Source organism: Mizuhopecten yessoensis, unplaced genomic scaffold (assembly GCF_002113885.1).
Source record: "Mizuhopecten yessoensis strain PY_sf001 unplaced genomic scaffold, ASM211388v2 scaffold7087, whole genome shotgun sequence".
Taxonomy (NCBI): domain Eukaryota; kingdom Metazoa; phylum Mollusca; class Bivalvia; order Pectinida; family Pectinidae; genus Mizuhopecten; species Mizuhopecten yessoensis.
The window spans coordinates 274054-295093 of NW_018406874.1; the positions used below are offsets into that span (position 1 = coordinate 274054).

General features: G+C 34.5%; 1 protein-coding gene across 2 annotated transcripts; it reads right to left on the reverse strand.

The window, feature by feature from the left end:
- Window positions 1-288: 288 nt before the first annotated feature.
- Window positions 289-9367, reverse strand: LOC110453108 (cytochrome c oxidase subunit 5A, mitochondrial-like). Of its 2 annotated transcripts, none has more exons than XM_021501947.1 (5): window positions 9211-9367; window positions 4038-4222; window positions 1928-2032; window positions 710-858; window positions 289-470 (listed from the first exon to the last, which is right to left on the reverse strand). In XM_021501947.1, the coding sequence occupies exons 1-5, from the start codon at window positions 9296-9298 to the stop codon at window positions 455-457; spliced, it is 543 nt and encodes a 180-aa protein (XP_021357622.1). In that variant the 5' UTR covers window positions 9299-9367; the 3' UTR covers window positions 289-454. The 2 variants fall into 2 exon arrangements, with proteins under 2 accessions (XP_021357622.1, XP_021357621.1); XM_021501946.1 differs by lacking the exon at window positions 9211-9367 and adding an exon at window positions 6808-6965.
- Between the last annotated feature and the right edge of the window lie 11673 nt (window positions 9368-21040).

A 21040-nucleotide genomic window follows, 5' to 3' on the forward strand; every position in this document is an offset into this window, starting at 1 on the left:
AATCTACGAGGTCACCGTAGCCCTAGATCGATTCCAAGACATGCGTCTCTAAAATTCTTTAATGTATACAATTCATCATTTCGTATGTTGCACAGATGGTAAGACACATTTTTTTCCCCGTCATTAAGATGTCAATGGCCAAGTGACATGAAGGGACCTGACATGAGGTCAAAGTTGAACATATTCTTTACTACAAGCTTACAGAGATAATATAACCCAAGCATATCCTTCTACGCAGACTTTCATCAAACTGTCTAGTCAATAAAGTTTGAACCAGAAACACCAAAAAACATTTAAAACCTTTAATCATAAATTGTAAACACATTTTTATAACTTTACAAACTTGTTTCTGATTCTGAATGGTGCTGTTAAGTTCACTTGTAATTCTGTCCAATGTCTACTGCCATACATCAAATGTCACTCTTTAAAAGAAAGATTCCTATTTCTCCCTAGATCACCAGGTGAGTTTCCTACAAAGAAAAGAAAGGTTATCCATAATTAATTGTTCAGTGGAACATTGTCCATATAAAACCTATTTTTACTGCTACCAGTTCACATTTTACGGCTAACCATTTCAAAAACTTTGAAAATAATATCATTATTTAAATATTTTTATAAGCATGAAGTAAACATATTCCAAAATAATTGGGGTCTGCTGCAATTTAGTGAGGTTAATTACAGGCTAATGATCTTATCCTGTCAAACCTACTTAGCAAACACGTAATCTGGATTCACAGTGGCCAGTTCAGGCTCTGTATATCCCATTTCCTTCAGGGAACTGATGTTCAGCTCTGCAAGTGTCGGCTCTATCTCCTGAGAAATGTAATCCCATAGCGACTTGTCGGCTATACACTTGTACTGAAATCCAAAAGAAACTAGTTATTTCAAAATTCAATACATGAATGTCTAAATAACACTCAATTTCAAATCGGACGTTTCTGTGGTAAATATTGTATTGAAACATACTGAAATTTTAATAAGTATATGCAGCATATAATAGAATAAACAAAAGATCCAAGAGGATATAAGTCTGTATTGGTCCTACATAAGTCTGATCTTTCCTCTTTTTCATCCAATGGACTGAATTATATCAAGTCAATACATCTTTTGGTAAATTTTGAGCAAAACTTAATACTGCTGTGTTTGGCATTGTCATTTCAAAGTGACGATTCTTGTTTGACCTATTGACTACATGTACATTAATTATCTAAGGTGTAAGATGATATTTTTTTTTAATTCCTGGTAGGTCTGATCAAGTTGCATGAATTTTCATAGCCCTATGAATGCATTTCTTTCTGGTGGAGTTTATAGAGGGACATGCAGTTGAAATGTGAATAAAGAACTTGGTTACATGCTTAAATAGAAAACCAAATACAATTATAGCAATACCTCATAATAATAAACTTAATCGTTTAGCAAAGCCTATCTTCCATGAGATTCTCAAAAAAAATATGCAAGCTGAAGAGAATATCCAGTAATGGACCATCAGTTAAGACAGAATACAGAAACAGACACCAGTTTTGAAATTAACTTTTGATAAAGATTATAATTTATCAATTAAACAAGTGACTGCGATAAATTATAATCTTGACTCAATCACTGCTTACACCCAGCATGTCCAAACACTTCTTACAATATCCTAACACTGTAGGAATGTAACATATTATTGAAAGTCATGCTTCTACATACAAAATGTACAGTAGTTTTAATGCATGAGATTCCTGAAAATTAGTGGGGTAATTTTTATTACTATGCTTCAAAATGATATTACATATATATGGATGACTTTAAAATTGAAAATCCTGTGACTGGAAATTAAATGGAAGAATCTGACAGAATACAGAAATATGATTAAGTATTTTAGTATCAATAAAACAGAATATTATATCCTTAATCACAAATTAAAAAGTCACACAATAGTACATACCCTGACTGATTCCATAAACCTAATTGCTAAACTGTGGTCACTGACTCGACGACATGCTTCCAGCCCAGCAATAACAGTGGATGGCAATGGAACCCTGTCTTCTTGCTACAAGCATAGTTATATAACTGATAAACAAATGGTTATATACAAGCTAGTCATCAACATACAATTGTTTCATTCGGGGAGCCTTCATCAATAAACCTCAATTTTTATAAATATATATTTTGTAGTTTTACAGCGTCACATTCTGGGATAACAATTGTGTTTCTATTTCAGGCTGACCAAAATGGATGTCAGGCACCTGCTCAACATGTACCAGACTGCCTGGTGATCATGTCAATTATGAGACTCTGTCCAATTCCTCCATAAATCTGGTTAACTTATCATCCAAGTCAGGGTTCAACCTTAACACTAGTCTTCTAGCCCAAGACTAGCTAGTAGAATTCCGCAAGGACTACAGCATCAGCTAACCTAATTGGTCCTTTGGATCTGTACAAAATGTTTATCACAATATCATTTTATAGATAAATTATAAATAAGAAGATAAAGGTCGAAATTTTTCATAAACTTTTTATGTCTCCTTCTGGAGATGTTTGCTCAAAGAAATCTTGCGTTACCAGGAGGAGTATCAAGTAATCTATTTACTAGCTATAGTCTTGTGGAATACTGGGGTGTCACAATACGCCAAGAGTGTATCACAATATATTGCTACATATCCCGATATATTGGGGAATTGTCAAAGGATGAGTTCAAATTTATAATAAGTTGTTGTCAGAATGTTATCAAACTTAATCATATACAATATGGATTACATAGATTTAAGAACTTTGTCAAACCAACCATCAATTACAAAATTGAAACTATTAAAAGCCTGCTTAATGCTTATTGGCATACCCGTTAGAATTTGAAGTAATTTGCAAAGTTAAAACACAAAGCAGATGTACATAAAAATATGCTTTTGAAAATATTGCGATACAGAAAAATGTCATCTCTGTATTGTGGTACGATACACCCGTGTATTGAGATATTGGCAGATATACCTGTTTTACGATATATTGTGACAGCCCTATGGACTATCAAGTCAACAAGAGGCCCAATGGGCCTGTATCGCTCACCTGGTATTAATCTCACACTTGTAACCTTAAAAGTGATCTAAAATAAAGTTACAGGCAAAAAATATCAGTATTTATTATTAAAAGTCATTCAAAAGAACCTGTTAAAAGATCTGAAAACATTCTAACCCTGTGCCCCTGAAATTTGAACAAGGTCATTATGTTGAACAAACTTTATAGCCCTTCATCTCAGGATGCAACTTGCAAAATATCACCACCCTATCCTTTTGTTTATTGAAATTAGGTCATTTCAATGTTTATACATATTTGACCAAATGGGACCTTTAAAGTGTATCAAGGTCATTCAAATGAAAAAGCTTTATAGCCCTTCATCAAAGCATACTAACTGGCTAAGTGTCAACATTCTGGGCCTCACGGTTATCCAGAAGAAGTCTTTTAAAGATTTTAACATATTTGACCCCTGTGACCTTGAATATAATTCAAGGTGATCTATTTGAACAAACTTGGTAGCCTTTCATCCTGGCATGCAACTGGCCAAATATCAACATCCTGTGCCTTTTGGTTATTAAGAAGTCTTTCAAATATTTTGAACATATTTAATCCCTGTGACCTTGAATAAATGTGAAGGTCATTCATTTGAACAAACTTGGTAGCTCTTCATCCCATCATGTTCCGGGTCAAATATCATCATTCTAAGCCTTTCGGTTATTCAGATGTTGTTTAAAGATATTGGACATTTTGACCCTTGTGACCTTGAATATGGGAGAATGTCATTCATTTGAACAAACTTGGTAGCCCATCATCCCTGCATGCTACTGACCAAACATATCGCCATACTTGGGCCTTTTGGTTATTAATATTAACGCCGGACGGACGCCGCACCATGGCATAAGCTCACTAGGCCCTTCGGACCCAGTGAGCTAAAAATGGTAGCATCTTATCCTGCAAGTATTGTCTATTATTTGGTTACCGTATCTACTAGAGACTACTTAACTAGAAACTTCAAAAATAATCAAAATATAATATACAGTTCTTACATGCATTATGTTGATGACATCTTCAACATCCCAAATGTCTGTAGCAAATTTAAATTGTCTGACATATCCCAATTCCACAGCATCCTCAGGATCCATGTTGGCTACTTCCCCTGATGCTGTAGCTATCTTTTCAGCTACAATCTTCCTATCAGTCTCACTGGCGACATTGGTGCAATAGCAAGAAGCTGCAAACAATAATGAAAAATAAAAGGATTGTGACTGATTTTCAACAAAGGTGGCAATTTCTTTTTATGTTGTATAATTTATTAGAGTTACATTAACATGCTCGCAACATCTATAAGATAATGTGAAACAGGGATTTGAAAAATAAAGAGGTTGGTCAGGTAGAAATAATAATAGTTTTTAACTCTTTCACCCCTAGCTATGTAACTTTAGTAAACTCTTCCATGCATTGATAGGGATGAGTCTACTATGGTCTACAGTGGTGAAAGGGTTAAAGGATGTACAGACGACAGATGTTTTTTAACAGTTCAAAATGACCCACCCAGGTGTTTTAAGATGCACCTGCCCAAAGTTGACACTTAATGGTCCAAGATTAAAAAAAAAAAATCAGCAAAAGTATCATTAAATATTAAATAAAGACTTAATGCATAAAGCAGTATATATATATATATATATGTGCCAAACTTTTAAAACCACTACAGGACATTCGGACAGGTAAAGAAATCTCGGACAATCTTTCCTTTTCAGTTTTCATGAAATATTTTAACTTTTAAATAATAAATTACAGGTGATGGATTTATTTTATTTAATATGTGTGATTATTGTTTAGTTTTAAATTTCTTAAATCCGAGTCGGGATCTGTCTGCCTATTAGTCACGCCATTGCATCTTCCTCTTTGATAAACAGAGACGTTTTTAAGGCAACCATGATGATGTCCCTCACTTGTTACTAGTAAATACAATTATTAAAAAAAAGTCAATCCTTTATTTATCTCTTTTACCTATTTGAACTGAAATTTCAGTTATTTTCACCAGGCTTAAATTTTTAAAAATCGTCTGAATTGATAGAAAGACTGCTTGTAATCTACCGGCAATTTCTTCAAAACGACAAATAAAGTTTGTTTTCATGATCTTTTTCAATTGCCCTCCAACCAAATTTACTGACCTCGCTCGGGCCATTGGACATTGGATATTTGCGCCCTGTAGGTCAGGTATGGGTGTAACAAATCAACAAGCTGTTTTTATCCGGACCAAAGAGGGAAAATACCAACTTCGTTTTGAAGATTTCTGGACCACATCTTTTTGTTGATTGACCTACAGAAATGGCATTTGCTCAGGTGGGAAATTTTGAACAAATGAAAACTTAAGCAGATGCTGGTTATAAAAAGGGCAGATTTGGATCAATAAATAATCTGTTTATGTTGTAACATAGTCAATTTTTGTTATCAGCCTCTCAAAACTCTCCAATACCAATCAGTGTCAGATAATTCCACGTTTTCATATAGTAGTGCGCTCTAGATCTGGCCCCACACCAGACATCTATCTGTCAAAAAAGATGTCTAAGTCTGGTTTCAGGGCCACAGAATGCTCAGGTTAAAACTTTCACTGCTACCACTGGGGTACTGTCGTTTCGGTACTTCAAAAATAAGATGTTTCAGTACTTTTTGCAAGTCGTTTCGGTACCTGTATTTAAGTTGTTTCGGTACTTCGTTTCGAAAAGACTTTCAGAAGTACCGAAATGACTTCCATAAGTACTGAAACGACTTGGTACCGAAACGACTAGAATTCTTACCACTTACAAATCCTACTCATATAAGGTGACAGTACCCAAATCGGATCACCAAACGATCATTTTATTAAATCATTGAAAATTCTGAGGAGCAATTATATTCATTTATGATTGTATCAAAGGAAGAATATCGATGGGTGTTCTAACAAACGAAATTAGCACCTGGGGCTCACTTGAAATATTTATAGAACGCTCCGAAATCACCAATCAGCATCTCTGGTTTTTGCAAATGTCAGGACCCAAATCGGAACAAAGCTTGAATTTTGCAGTATCTGACGCTTCAAATGATTTTTTTTGTCAGCATATTAAAATTGTATGATGACCATTTTTTAAATCAAAACACTGACATTTGAGTTTGAATTACGTTTTCTTGTCATATTACTAGAACATAAAAACTAATCATCTGTACATAGGTGTTTGAAATTCTGACTGTGAATTGAGATAAAAATCATATAAAAAATAAGGGTATTACTATATAATTTTTTATATAGTAATACCCTTATTTTTTTTATATGATTTTTATCTCAATTCACAGTCAGAATTTCAAACACCTATGATCTGTAAACAAAAAACGGTATTAAATAATCATTGTCATAACTGATTTGTTGACACAATTTTTTTATTTATAAGTATTTTTTGCAAAAAGGGATCCGATTTGGGTACTGCCACCTCGCCCCTGCCACCTTAGTCTTATTTACTTTATAACTAAATTTGCAGTACATTAATTACCAATACTGGACTATGGTCACGTAGACCACATACGACTTGTCAAGATCCAACAACAATCAAGTCAAAGTAAATTTACATTAATGTCAAAGTGTCGATTTCTCGCGCTGAAGTTATAGTATGTGTACAGTAGGGCAGCTTATTAGATCAATTAGACCTGAGCAACATGCATCTGATGGCAAAGAGATGTTTGACACTGGAAATGACATGGCGATCGGAAGTGGCCATGGGAACACTCAACTTGTCTTTACACAGACGAGCAAAATTGAGAAGAAAACTTGTTTTGTATTACCAGCAGGGTTTATTCTCCTGGGCTGTACCGTCTGTCGAAGTGCGGGAAGGACGGCCCTGGTCAACCTGTGTGATAACTGCCTCAACATCTTTTCTGACCGGTGCGACCTTGCAGATTTTTGCTGTTTACCCACGATGCACCAGCAATCTAGGTCAACCAGTGTATTTAAAGTAATGCGGTTTGAGGCGAATGTTTTAAGCGCCTCTCTGATGAAGATATGTAGGGGATCAATAGTTGAAGCCGACCCGCGCCCGTACTCGACCAAACACTCAAAATTGAATACATGTCCTTGAAATAAGTAAGCCCTTTTCGTTATTATTTTTTGCAACTGTAAACTTTTAGGTTTTAACTCATTGAATAAAAAGTTTCCATTTTAATTTTAATTTTCCGTAATCGTTGTGTAAAAGATGAGAAGGGAGGAGGTATCTAGGCCTAGTGTGTTATTTAAAACTTTGCGCCTCCTGTCCCCGTTCTCCTTCCCTGTTTTTCTAAAAAAAAAAAAATGCACCTGCCACATCTAAACACTTTAATTGCCATTATAAACGAATTGAATATATCAAGTTGTACAGGGTCTTTGGAACTACAATATCTATGAACTTACTAGCCATTTTTCTGTTTCAGCCTATATCTATATATATATATTTTTATTATTTTGTTGACCCACGGACATAGATAACACCGTAGTTGACCAGATTTTTATTACTTATAATTATAGACACAGAATCACCCTGCTGAAAGAAAATAAACAATAATCAAGTAATGCACAAGGTAAAAAGTTGATATAGACCACGGTATTTATTAGATTAAACATCTCAGTACGGTCCATTTGGAAGTACAACAATGTCAAACATGTTTCTAGTTTAAAGCAGAGACGTTATATGTACATTTTCGTTTCAACAAATTTTATTGGACAAAACATTGCACAATTGGATAAGACAACAGGCTTAGCCTATATAAGTCTTCTCCTATCCGGTATTAATTGACAAGAAGCATAAATTTAGTACATGGATCAACGAGACACACTCATATACACTTACAACCATACCATAGCACACATACACCCTCACATACACATAATAAATAAGCATTCACAAACACATACACACACACTCACACACACACACACACGCAAGCCCTTACTCAAAATTTAAGATATACATATAAAGTGGACAAAAGAAGAAATTATGTTCAGCATTTTCACAAGATGCGCCACAAGAGCAAGATGGATCAACTATCAAGTGATCATTACATTTATCAAAATTTAAATTGCTAGCATTATTACGTAATTGACACAATACAATATTTAGTTTTCTTGGATTACAGGTGATGAAAGTTTCAGAAATGGTCCTGGTAGGTGTTTGAATTTTATTAATTTTCTTTTTGAAAGAATTGATAGTCCGAGAAGAAGTGATTGAATGATCGAGATTGTTCCATAGGCGCATGACATCAGGAAATAAACTACAGTTGTAGATACAAGTTCTAGAATGCGGAATGTTAAAAAATCTATTTGTGGTGATTGACTTGTATATTAATATAAGGTCCAAGGATGTCAAATAAATAATCAGGTGTTAAGTGGTTGAGGATTTTAAACATTAAGACAAGTTTATGCTTATTCCGTCGATCTTTTAATTTTTCAAAATCTATTTCATATTATAATTTTTGATGAGATGTACCACTTCTAAGACCAGTTATAATTTTCATTGCTTCATTTGAACGGATTCCAGTAGTTTTTCTTCTCCAATATTACAATTACCCCAGACAGAAGAGGCATATTCTAAAGTAGGACGAATGAAGGAGAGATATAGTAATTCTAAAGATTTCCTATCAATTTTATGTTTTAGCATACGTAGAATATTTAATCTTTTACATGATTTATCATAAATATATTTAACATGATCACCCCAAGAACCATTAGTATTAAATACTTCGCCAAGATGTTTATNTGTAAACAAAAAACGGTATTAAATAATCATTGTTATAACTGATTTGTTGACACATTTTTTTTATTTATAAGTATTTTTTGCAAAAAGGGATCTGATTTGGGTACTGCCACCTCGCCCCTGCCGCCTTAGTCTTATTTACTTTATAACTAAATTTGCAGTACATTAATTACCAACACTGGACTATGGTCACGTAGACCACATACGACTTGTCAAGATCCAACAACAATCAAGTCAAAGTAAATTTACATTAATGTCAAAGTGTCGATTTCTCGCGCTGAAGTTATAGTATGTGTACAGTAGGGCAGCTTATTAGATCAATTAGACCTGAGCAACATGCATCTGATGGCAAAGAGATGTTTGACACTGGAAATGACATGGCGATCGGAAGTGGCCATGGGAACACTCAACTTGTCTTTACACAGACGAGCAAAATTGAGAAGAAAACTTGTTTTTGTATTACCAGCAGGGTTTATTCTCCTGGGCTGTACCGTCTGTCGAAGTGCGGGAAGGACGGCCCTGGTCAACCTGTGTGATAACTGCCTCAACATCTTTTCTGACCGGTGCGACCTTGCAGATTTTTGCTGTTTACCCACGATGCACCAGCAATCTAGGTCAACCAGTGTATTTAAAGTAATGCGGTTTGAGGCGAATGTTTTAAGCGCCTCTCTGATGAAGATATGTAGGGGATCAATAGTTGAAGCCGACCCGCGCCCGTACTCGACCAAACACTCAAAATTGAATACATGTCCTTGAAATAAGTAAGCCCTTTTCGTTATTATTTTTTGCAACTGTAAACTTTTAGGTTTTAACTCATTGAATAAAAAGTTTCCATTTTAATTTTCCTTTTCCGTAATCGTTGTGTAAAAGATGAGAAGGGAGGAGGTATCTAGGCCTAGTGTGTTATTTAAAACTTTGCGCCTCCTGTCCCCGTTCTCCTTCCCTGTTTTTCTAAAAAAAAAAAATGCACCTGCCACACATAAACACTTTAATTGCCATTATAAACGAATTGAATATATCAAGTTGTACAGGGTCTTTGGAACTACAATATCTATGAACTTACTAGCCATTTTTCTGTTTCAGCCTATATCTATATATATATATTTTTATTATTTTGTTAACCCACGGACATAGATAACACCGTAGTTGACCAGATTTTTATTACTTATAATTATAGACACAGAATCACCCTGCTGAAAGAAAATAAACAATAATCAAGTAATGCACAAGGTAAAAAGTTGATATAGACCACGGTATTTATTAGATTAAACATCTCAGTACGGTCCATTTGGAAGTACAACAATGTCAAACATGTTTCTAGTTTAAAGCAGAGACGTTATATGTACATTTTGGTTTCAACAAATTTTATTAGACAAAACATTGCACAATTGGATAAGACAACAGGCTTAGCCTATATAAGTCTTCTCCTATCCGGTATTAATTGACAAGAAGCATAAATTTAGTACATGGATCAACGAGACACACTCATATACACTTACAACCATACCATAGCACACATACACCCTCACATACAAATGTACACCCTCACATACACATAATAAATAAGCATTCACAAACACATACACACACACTCACACACACACACACACACACACACACGCAAGCCCTTACTCAAAATTTAAGATATACATATAAAGTGGACATAAGAAGAAATTATGTTCAGCATTTTCACAAGATGCGCCACAAGAGCAAGATGGATCAACTATCAAGTGATCATTACATTTATCAAAATTTAAATTGCTAGCATTATTACGTAATTGACACAATACAATATTTAGTTTTCTTGGATTACAGGTGATGAAAGTTTCAGAAATGGTCCTGGTAGGTGTTTGAATTTTATTAATTTTCTTTTTGAAAGAATTGATAGTCCGAGAAGAAGTGATTGAATGATCGAGATTGTTCCATATGCGCATGACATCAGGAAATAAACTACAGTTGTAGATACAAGTTCTAGAATGCGGAATGTTAAAAAATCTATTTGTGGTGATTGACTTGTATATTAATATAAGGTCCAAGGATGTCAAATAAATAATCAGGTGTTAAGTGGTTGAGGATTTTAAACATTAAGACAAGTTTATGCTTATTCCGTCGATCTTTTAATTTTTCAAAATCTATTTCATATTATAATTTTTGATGAGATGTACCACTTCTAAGACCAGTTATAATTTTCATTGCTTCATTTGAACGGATTCCAGTAGTTTTTCTTCTCCAATATTACAATTACCCCAGACAGAAGAGGCATATTCTAAAGTAGGACGAATGAAGGAGAGATATAGTAATTCTAAAGATTTCCTATCAATTTTATGTTTTAGCATACGTAGAATATTTAATCTTTTACATGATTTATCATAAATATATTTAACATGATCACCCCAAGAACCATTAGTATTAAATACTTCGCCAAGATGTTTATGAGATTTATTTTCATGAATTATCTGATTGTCAAATATAAGTAATGGATGCTGTCTATTTTTCTTGGTTACAGTTAATGCAATAGTTTTTTGAGGATTAAAATTGATTTTCCAGAGTTTTGCCCAATTATTAATGGATTCAAGATCATCATTAAGTTCTTCTGCTGGAGAAATTACATCTTTATCAACAATATTATAAAGAGACGTATCATCAACAAAAAGTTTTACATTAGTGTTAATTTCATGAGTAATATCTTTTATGAATATAAGAAATAAAAAGGGACCAAGAACAGATCCTTGTGGTGCACCAGCAGAAATTGATTTGAAATTAGAAGCATAACCTTCAAAAATAACACGTTGTTTTCTATCGGATAAGTAACTTTCAAACCGTTATATGTACATGTAAGTCTCTGTTTAAAGGTATGACTTTTTAACGACTTCAATTCTTTAAAATATTGATAAAAAAAAAACACTATAACGATCCACATGATCAGAGCGGATTTGGAAAGTTATTCTATAATGACAATTTGTTAGAACATTGATTTTCACAGGTGACGGTGCGTGTTTCCGGAACAGTTAGAGAAAAGATTATCGGTGTTTTTTGGAATATACGGTACTACAAGTGACTTCAGGTACATTTGTAAAGATTTTTCTCGAGCGAGTCATAAACATCTTGTTTTCAAAATTTGGTGAATCCCATAACTATGGGATAAATGAGTCCTCAAAAAGGTTAACGAGTTCCACAAGAAAAGTCACAGGGCCCGTATTCATGACACCGTTCTCGTGCTCAAGCACGCATGGATTCTGTGGTCAAACCAACTTTCTTGTTACTCGCTTAATCATGTCAAAGGATCAAAAAGTCAAATGTACACATTGAATACAGTATTCAGGATTAACTCCCTTCAATTTGTTTACCAAATTATTGACAAAACACGACTTGTTTATCAATTCATGACCAGAACAAGAAATCATATATAAACACAAATCCATGCTTGAGCATGAGATTCAAATATATGCGTCACAAAATACTGAAACCGTCACAGCATAATCCAGTAACTCTACTGTTTAAAACCAAACTAGTTCTAGCAGATCTTTATTTTTTTTATAAAGATGTATATCCATTTTATAACAGATTTATTTGAAGTGTAATAATAGAATATTCCCCTACCTTAAGGATGTAACGGAGAAATCTCCTACCCGAGGGGTGATATTCATTTTTTTTTTTTATTTCTTTTGTTTTTGAAGATTTTTTAACAGTATATAATACATTTATAATCAATTTTTTCCATACACATACTCATTCCATTTCTAGTCAGTAGCAAAAATTCAACACTATTTTAAAGATACATTTTTTTATGTTCTATGCATATAATTGTGATGTGTACTGTTTTTAAGACAGAAAAGAATGAGAGATAGAACAATTAAAGGAAGAATAGGATCAACATAGAGAAAGAGAACTTGAATAAGAGGGAGAAGGGGTACATGATGACATGACAAGGGACTTTGATATATTTATTAAAAGAAATAACTCGTTCATGAGTATAAAGTCTCTCATTATTGTTATTTTTATTATAATGTAATATTAATATTAATATTGCCAGGGACTTTGACCAGTTTTTGTATCAACTTTATTACATGCACATATATATTGTAAACATTTGTAGAATATAGATATCACTATAGAGGATATAATAATATGGCATTGATAGTAAATCATACCAAGATTCACCCAACTTGAGACTGAATCATAGTATATGATTCTGAACCATGTTCAGGCAAAGTACACCACATTCCAGACATAGATTCTTGTATAAAAAAAAAGTAAAATGTAGAAAAATAACCTGAGAAAATTTTCAATAAGGACAAGTCATAATAGCAGGACATGCCAAGTTTTGTTGAGAGCAAAATCAAGCAAGACTAAAGCAACGAGATAACAAAGGGCAATAACTCTTACAGAAAAAACACAACTTCCTATTATATTCTTAAAGTTTACCAAGTTAAGATATCAGTTACAATATAAGAAGTGATCACCAGGCAAACAAGTCTATGCAGAGGACAGACATGGAAATCATATATCTCTTAAAATTTTGAACAGAGAATGAAACATCTACGTATTTCTGTATTTTATGCAGAGACCAGTAATCTTTTTTTTTTCCATTCATTCTTAAAGATGGTAAGATAACTTTCCCCTTTACCAGTAGCTATGTATTTTTGTGTGTGATATGTTTCTTTATTACATACTTACTAATAAATACGTTTTTTTTTGTATAGGCGATACGACACAATTGCTCTAACCCATATCAGCCCTCGCCGTATCACCCCCCAAACCCCGTATCAGCCCCCGCCGTATCACACCCCAAAACCCGTATCAGCCCGCAAAACCCATATCACACCCCTTTCGGGAAAAAAATCGTTTTTCAATATTTCAAAAATTAAAATAAATCACAAGATAGTAGTTTTTATTAGTAAGTATGTAATAAACAGAATAAAACACGCCTTTTTCCATATCACACCCAGTATCAACCCTGGACCAATATCAGTTTTTCAAAGCTGATAAAGACAGGCTCTTTTCCTGGCATCTTATGTTATACAAATATTGCTTCATAACTAAAAAAAATAGGTTATCAACATTGTTTTTTCCCTCATAAAATCCAAAGATAAAAGACTCTTTGTTGAAAGTAAAGGGAATGAATAATAAATGTAACAAAAATTCAAAATTTGTCAAAAACAACTGTACTTTTTCACATTCCCATAATGCATGAACTATCGTTTCATTCTCAGTATTACAACGACTGCAGAATGGACTATCGACTGGGCCTATTTTATAAAGATATGTAGTCTAAGTTGAAGCCATTGTAATTTTGTATTTTTACAAATTTTGAATGGTGTTAGGTATATTTTCCTCCATATTTGTTCGTCAAAATCAAACATTGGGGTGGTATTCTTGATTGTCTTATATAACTAACAGAGGCTTTGCCGAGGGTAAGACATTCGAGAATATCATCCGGAGGGTTGCAGATTTCTAGGTGGGGGATGATTGTTTTTCTCCCATCCTGTTTCACTCACAAATCCGCCGACAAGCAGTGATTGCGTGAAAAATAAGCGTTGATTACATGTTTTTCCAGAAAATCGAGAGCTGTCTTTTATGGCCTGCTACTGTTGACGTGACGTCAATAAATTGATGACATGACGTCATACTGCTACTGTTGACGTGACGTCAATACATTGATGACATGACATCATACTATTGCTATGACTTAGACCGCACCAGTCTGCACGAGGCTATCTCCTCTAAGAGGATGACTTATAGAATCCTCCCCTACCTTGAGGGTGTGACAGAGAAATCTCCAACCCGAGGGGTGATGTTTTTTGGTTGTCTAACACGGTCAGCTGCATTGAAATACTCAGGAGTTTATTCTATAATTTACCGGTTATTCCATACAATGGAACATTTCTATAGTCACTCGGGATGTTTTCAATGGATTGACCAGTATCTTACACACGTCTGTGGTCAGGAACGGAAAGATTCAACCGACTTAATGATCGAGTTCACTTCCTTTTTAAATTGTCAGAAAACTATCAAAGATGGCCCCAAAGTTCGTGGGGGAAAATGGCACTGCCTTTGCGACACAACCAACTTTAAACTTCATGGACTGTAGGTACAAGTTGCTGGTGTTTGGAAGTAAACACAATGATTTCTGTTTTGTGCTGGTTCATTCAGAAAGTGGTGTTCAACAAGTATACTTCTAGTCGAACTGAACAACTTTCCGCCGCCCAGTCTCGATGTTATGATACTATGGTGCAAGTATAAATTTAAAGATTTTTTTTACAAAATGACGGCCGTGGAAACTAATTTGATTTCTGTTTCCGAAAAAATGCTTTGTCAAGATTATGTACTGAACATTTCTGTGAAGTTCATTGCAATCTCTTATGCAGAACTTTAAGTTGGTGAATTAAAACCGCGATGTTTCGGAGACATTTGACGCTATATGGTGATATATTGACCTGCACATAGTAAGCATTATCAATAGTACACACGTACCAACGGAAAACAGAAACTGTGCGTACATTAAAATACAATATACAAAGTAATCATGATTTTTTTTCGTCGTGAAACTTGACACGAATTTCATGCGTACATTCCTTAACAACCTTTACGGATGAATACGTTTTGTACACGTGCCTTCTTTTGTCTTGTGCGCGTACCGAATATCACATTTTCGCTGCTAGCATGTATGTTTTACAATCTTTATCACTTCTGTAACTTACTTTTGTATAACTCTTTAGATCAACGAAACACAGAAAAAAAAATCATATTTATTCCTGGTGAGCGCGTTTGAATGAAAATGTCTGCAACTAAGCGGTTGTAATGACTCAAGTTTGTGTTCCCCAAATTGTTGTTGCTAACCCCTTTGGTGTTTTTCATGCCGTATGGAGATGTTTCCGACAGGCGTGTGATGTCCACGTGTGACGTCATTACGTCAGTACAATTACATCCGGGTTGTATATTGCAGCTTTGATGGTGAGAAACATTCCTTATATGTATGTTTCTGTCTGAAAAAAATATCAAAAAGAAATCTTGAGACTAACATTTGTTGAGGTTCGTCTATCATTTTGATCTGTCCTTTGTTTTTTACCTGATATAAAGGTAATAAATAACTGTATAGATATCATCACATTAACACCTGACAAACTTTACCGCTAACTAACTTAAAACTCCCGTCAAGTTATAACAGTTTGTAACACATATAGTACACATGCAGTTAAATAATATCCAGCCTCAATAAGAAAGACACATTCCAATTATATTACAAAATCGCTATTTATTTATAAAATCTGTCTAACATTCCAGGCACATGACATTGCGATGGTTATACAGCATCCATAAACACGTGATTGGTTAGATCACCTTTAAACAACACATACCAATGCCACAAGGAGCAAAGGTTATCTAACCCTAATCATGTCACACGTTGAACAAATATTTTATTGGAGAAGGTGCGTTAATAGTGCTGTAATAACCTATTTCTAATCATAATACTGTAAGTTGTGGTAAGATACAGAAAAATGATAGTAGTCACCATGGTACACTAGAGTGTACAAAACACGATAGTAGTCACCATGGTACACTAGAACGTACAATACACGATAGTAGTCACCATGGTACACCAGAGTGTACAAAACACGATAGTAGTCACCATCGTACACTAGAGTGTACAATACACGATAGTAGTCACCATGGTACACCAGAGTGTACAAAACACGATAGTAGTCACCATGGTACACTAGAACGTACAATACACGATAGTAGTCACCATGGTACACTAGGGTGTACAATACACAATATTAGTCACCATGGTACACTAGAGTGTACAATAAATGATAGTAGTCACCATGGTACACTAGAGTGTACAAAACACGATAGTAGTCACCATGGTACACTAGAGTGTACAATACAAGATGGTAGTCACCATGGTACACTAGAGTGTACAATACATGATAGTAGTCACTATGGTACACTAGAGCATACAATACACGATAGTAGTCACCATGGTACACTAGAGTGTACAATACACAATATTAGTCACCATGGTACACTAGAGTGTACAATACAAGATAGTAGTCACTATGGTACACTAGAGCGTACAATACACGATAGTAGTCACCATGGTACACTAGAGTGTACAAAACACGATAGTAGTCACCATGGTACACTAGAGTGTACAATACACGATAGTAGTCACCATGGTACACTAGAGTGTACAATACACGATAGTAGTCACCATGGTACACTAGAGTGTACAATACACGATAGTAGTCACCATGGTACACTAGAGTGTACAATACACGATAGTAGTCACCATGGTACACTAGAGTGTACAATACACGATAGTAGTCACCATGGTACACTAGAGTGTACAATACACGATAGTAGTCACCATGGTACACTAGAGTGTACAATACACGATAGTAGTCACCATGGTACACTAGAGTGTACAATACACGATAGTAGTCACCATGGTACACTAGAGTGTACAATACACGATAGTAGTCACCATGGTACACTAGAGTGTACAATACACGATAGTAGTCACCATGGTACACTAGAGTGTACAATACACGATAGTAGTCACCATGGTACACTAGAGTGTACAATACACGATAGTAGTCACCATGGTACACTAGAGTGTACAATACACGATAGTAGTCACCATGGTACACTAGAGTGTACAATACACGATAGTAGTCACCATGGTACACTAGAGTGTACAATACACGATAGTAGTCACCATGGTACACTAGAGTGTACAATACACGATAGTAGTCACCATGGTACACTAGAGTGTACAATACACGATAGTAGTCACCATGGTACACTAGAGTGTACAATACACGATAGTAGTCACCATGGTACACTAGAGTGTACAATACACGATAGTAGTCACCATGGTACACTAGAGTGTACAATACACGATAGTAGTCACCATGGTACACTAGAGTGTACAATACACGATAGTAGTCACCATGGTACACTAGAGTGTACAATACACGATAGTAGTCACCATGGTACACTAGAGTGTACAATACACGATAGTAGTCACCATGGTACACTAGAGTGTACAATACACGATAGTAGTCACCATGGTACACTAGAGCGTACAATACACGATAGTAGTCACCATGGTACACTAGAGTGCACAATACACGATAGTAGTCACCATGCTACACTAGAGCGTACAATACACGATAGTAGTCACCATGCTACACTAGAGTGCACAATACACGATAGTAGTCACCATGGTACACTAGAGCGTACAATACACGATAGTAGTCACCATGGTACACTAGAGTGCACAATACACGATAGTAGTCACCATGCTACACTAGAGCGTACAATACACGATAGTAGTCACCATGCTACACTAGAGTGCACAATACACGATAGTAGTCACCATGGTACACTAGAGGGCACAATACACGATAGTAGTCACCATGCTACACTAGATAGCACAATACACGATAGTAGTCACCATGGTACACTAGAGTGTACAATACACGATATTAGTCACCATGGTTACGATATAGCGTACAATACACGATAGTAGTCACCATGGTACACTAGAGTGTACAATACACGATATTAGTCACCATGGTTACACTAACCAAGTACACTTACATGTGTGTCGTCACAATATACATATATAAATGTATAGCACATGTACATGATAATATTTAGTGTTACACCATACGATGTAGGGTACATACATGTACAGAACACAAAAATATTAAAGCAAAAATAAAGATGTCAGCTTACATTGGTAACAGTAGCAGGAGAAGAGGTTGCAAATTTAGTGCCAAAGCAACTAGACTAGATAGTGTTATACTGTCTTAAAATGCCCATTATGCAGAGTACCAAATAAACACATAAAACTTTGTTCAGGATAAGTATTAGTGTTATACAATCCTTATTACAGTGGTATTTGTAATAAAACATATTAAAGGAACAGCACATGATGAGTTTTTAGTCCTCACTTCAGTAATTAAGGAGCAAATTAAGAACGCTGAGCAACCTTCCCCAGTATTTCAGTTATAGCATGTAAAATCTTTAATAGAGGAAAACATATCTATGTAATATCCATAAAATAACATTTTAAAATAAATATAGAAAAGATTTTGAGTTTGTTGTAAAGAGAAATATTGAATTAAAAGAGAATGACTCGATGGAGGTGAAATGTTTAAATATAAAGTTAAGTATCATAAAAAATATTTGTAACAAATAATATCATAGGTTATCAACAAAACAACATACAAACTGTGGTCAGTTGTTTTGTAAACATTCAACATTCTCAACAGCAGGTATAAGACACTATCATTTATGTGTAACACATGTACATACAACGTTTAAATCATCAACTAAATGTATATCAAAGTAACTATATATAATGAAAAGGTATATTACAACTAATTGTTCATCAAAGTAACCAATGAAACAGGATGTTACAACTAGTACATCAAAGTAACCAATGGAAGGATATGTTACAACTAGTATATCAAAGTAAACAATGGAAGGGTATGTTACAACTAGTACATCAAAGTAACCAATGGAAGGGTATGTTACAACTAAATGTTCACCAAAAGGAACCAATGGAAAGGTATGTTACAACTGCATGTACATCAAGGTTGTCAATAAAACATTACACATGTATTCACAAATAAAAAGTTTTATTCTCGTGGCCATACAGATGAGGGATGTAGAACAAATTACAGTGTCGTCCCGATAATTCAGTCACTTAGTTCCCAGTAAAATGTCTGGATAGTAAGACAGATTGATTACTGGGACAGTTTTGTATAGTCCACTAAACACTGGCTGTAAAACAACAAAATTGATGATGGCGGTATTATGAGGTTGAAGTATACGAAGCAGTATATATTGTATGTTAAAACAGGAAAACTAGACATTGGACACAAAAAATAAGGATAATGATATGTTCTCATATAATCAAATCATCAACTTTATGTTTATAAGTTTCTACACTTAAGTGAATATAGCAATACAACCTGATCAACAGTAAGTTACATACACCATTCTATAATCTAACCTGATCACCAGAAAGTTACATACACCATTCTATAATCTAACCTGATCACCAGTAAGTTACATACACCATTCTATAATCTAACCTGACCACCAGTAAGTTACATACACCATTCTATAATCTAACCTGATCAACAGTAAGTTACATACACCATTCTATAATCTAACCTGATCACCAGTAAGTTACATACACCATTCTATAATCTAACCTGATCACCAGTACGTTACATACACCATTCTATAATCTTATCAACAATCATTCAAACATGTGCTCGGAGGTTGTCAAACACACATACTCGATCTTATGTAAAATCTTTTACTCCATGTTATCAAATACATTTATACTAACTGATTTTTAAAAGCTGGTCTTTAATAAAATTTACTAAGTTCCTTTAACATATATAAATTACATTGTCTTCCCAGCAACCCAATGTATTAAAGACCCAGATTCTGGCACAGAATTACTTATTTGTCTTCTACGAGCCAGGCAGATAATTTAAACTACCAAGCAAAAAAAAGGCATACATTGTATATTTAACCTATAGATCTTGTTGAAACCTATCAAGCTTGTGGTCAAACTGTTCTGCTCAACTTACTACCAGGGTGACTTAAAATATTGTTTGTAAATCTGTCAAATGCTGATTTCATCTGTTGATGAGTCATATGTCAATTTAACAGATTGGTGGATCTGATTGATTGAAATTAAAATCTGGCATAAAGATTGATGTCAGTGTTTATTGTTTATTGTCTGTCGAACAAATGGCAACTAAAAATGAAAAAGCCCTTCCCAAAGATCCAAGTTATTTCATGTATACACGAATAGGACAACTGCCAGGGTCAGAAAGGGTGAAATGAAGACACAAGTGGCCTTCGTTAATTATTTTTTCCAACATTTTTTCACCCTCTTTATAATTCCATCATAACATACACACAAATGATGATTATTTGTTAAATATACAACAAGTTTAACAATAATCAGTCTTAATAATTGATATAAACAACACCAGTTACTTTCATTAAAGACCTCTCTCAACAATGCTTAAGTTCTGTACGAGACTATCAACATGCGTATATATAAATGGCTACAAATAGCGAGTACATCAACATGAGTATATATCAACACGGAATTAGATTAGATAATCTGAGTCCATGATAACAATAAAAATGTAAAACAATCAACATGAGTATATATAAGTGACTACAAATAGTCAGTCAACGTCATCATTGACTACAAACAGCCAGTCAACGTCATCATTGACTACAAA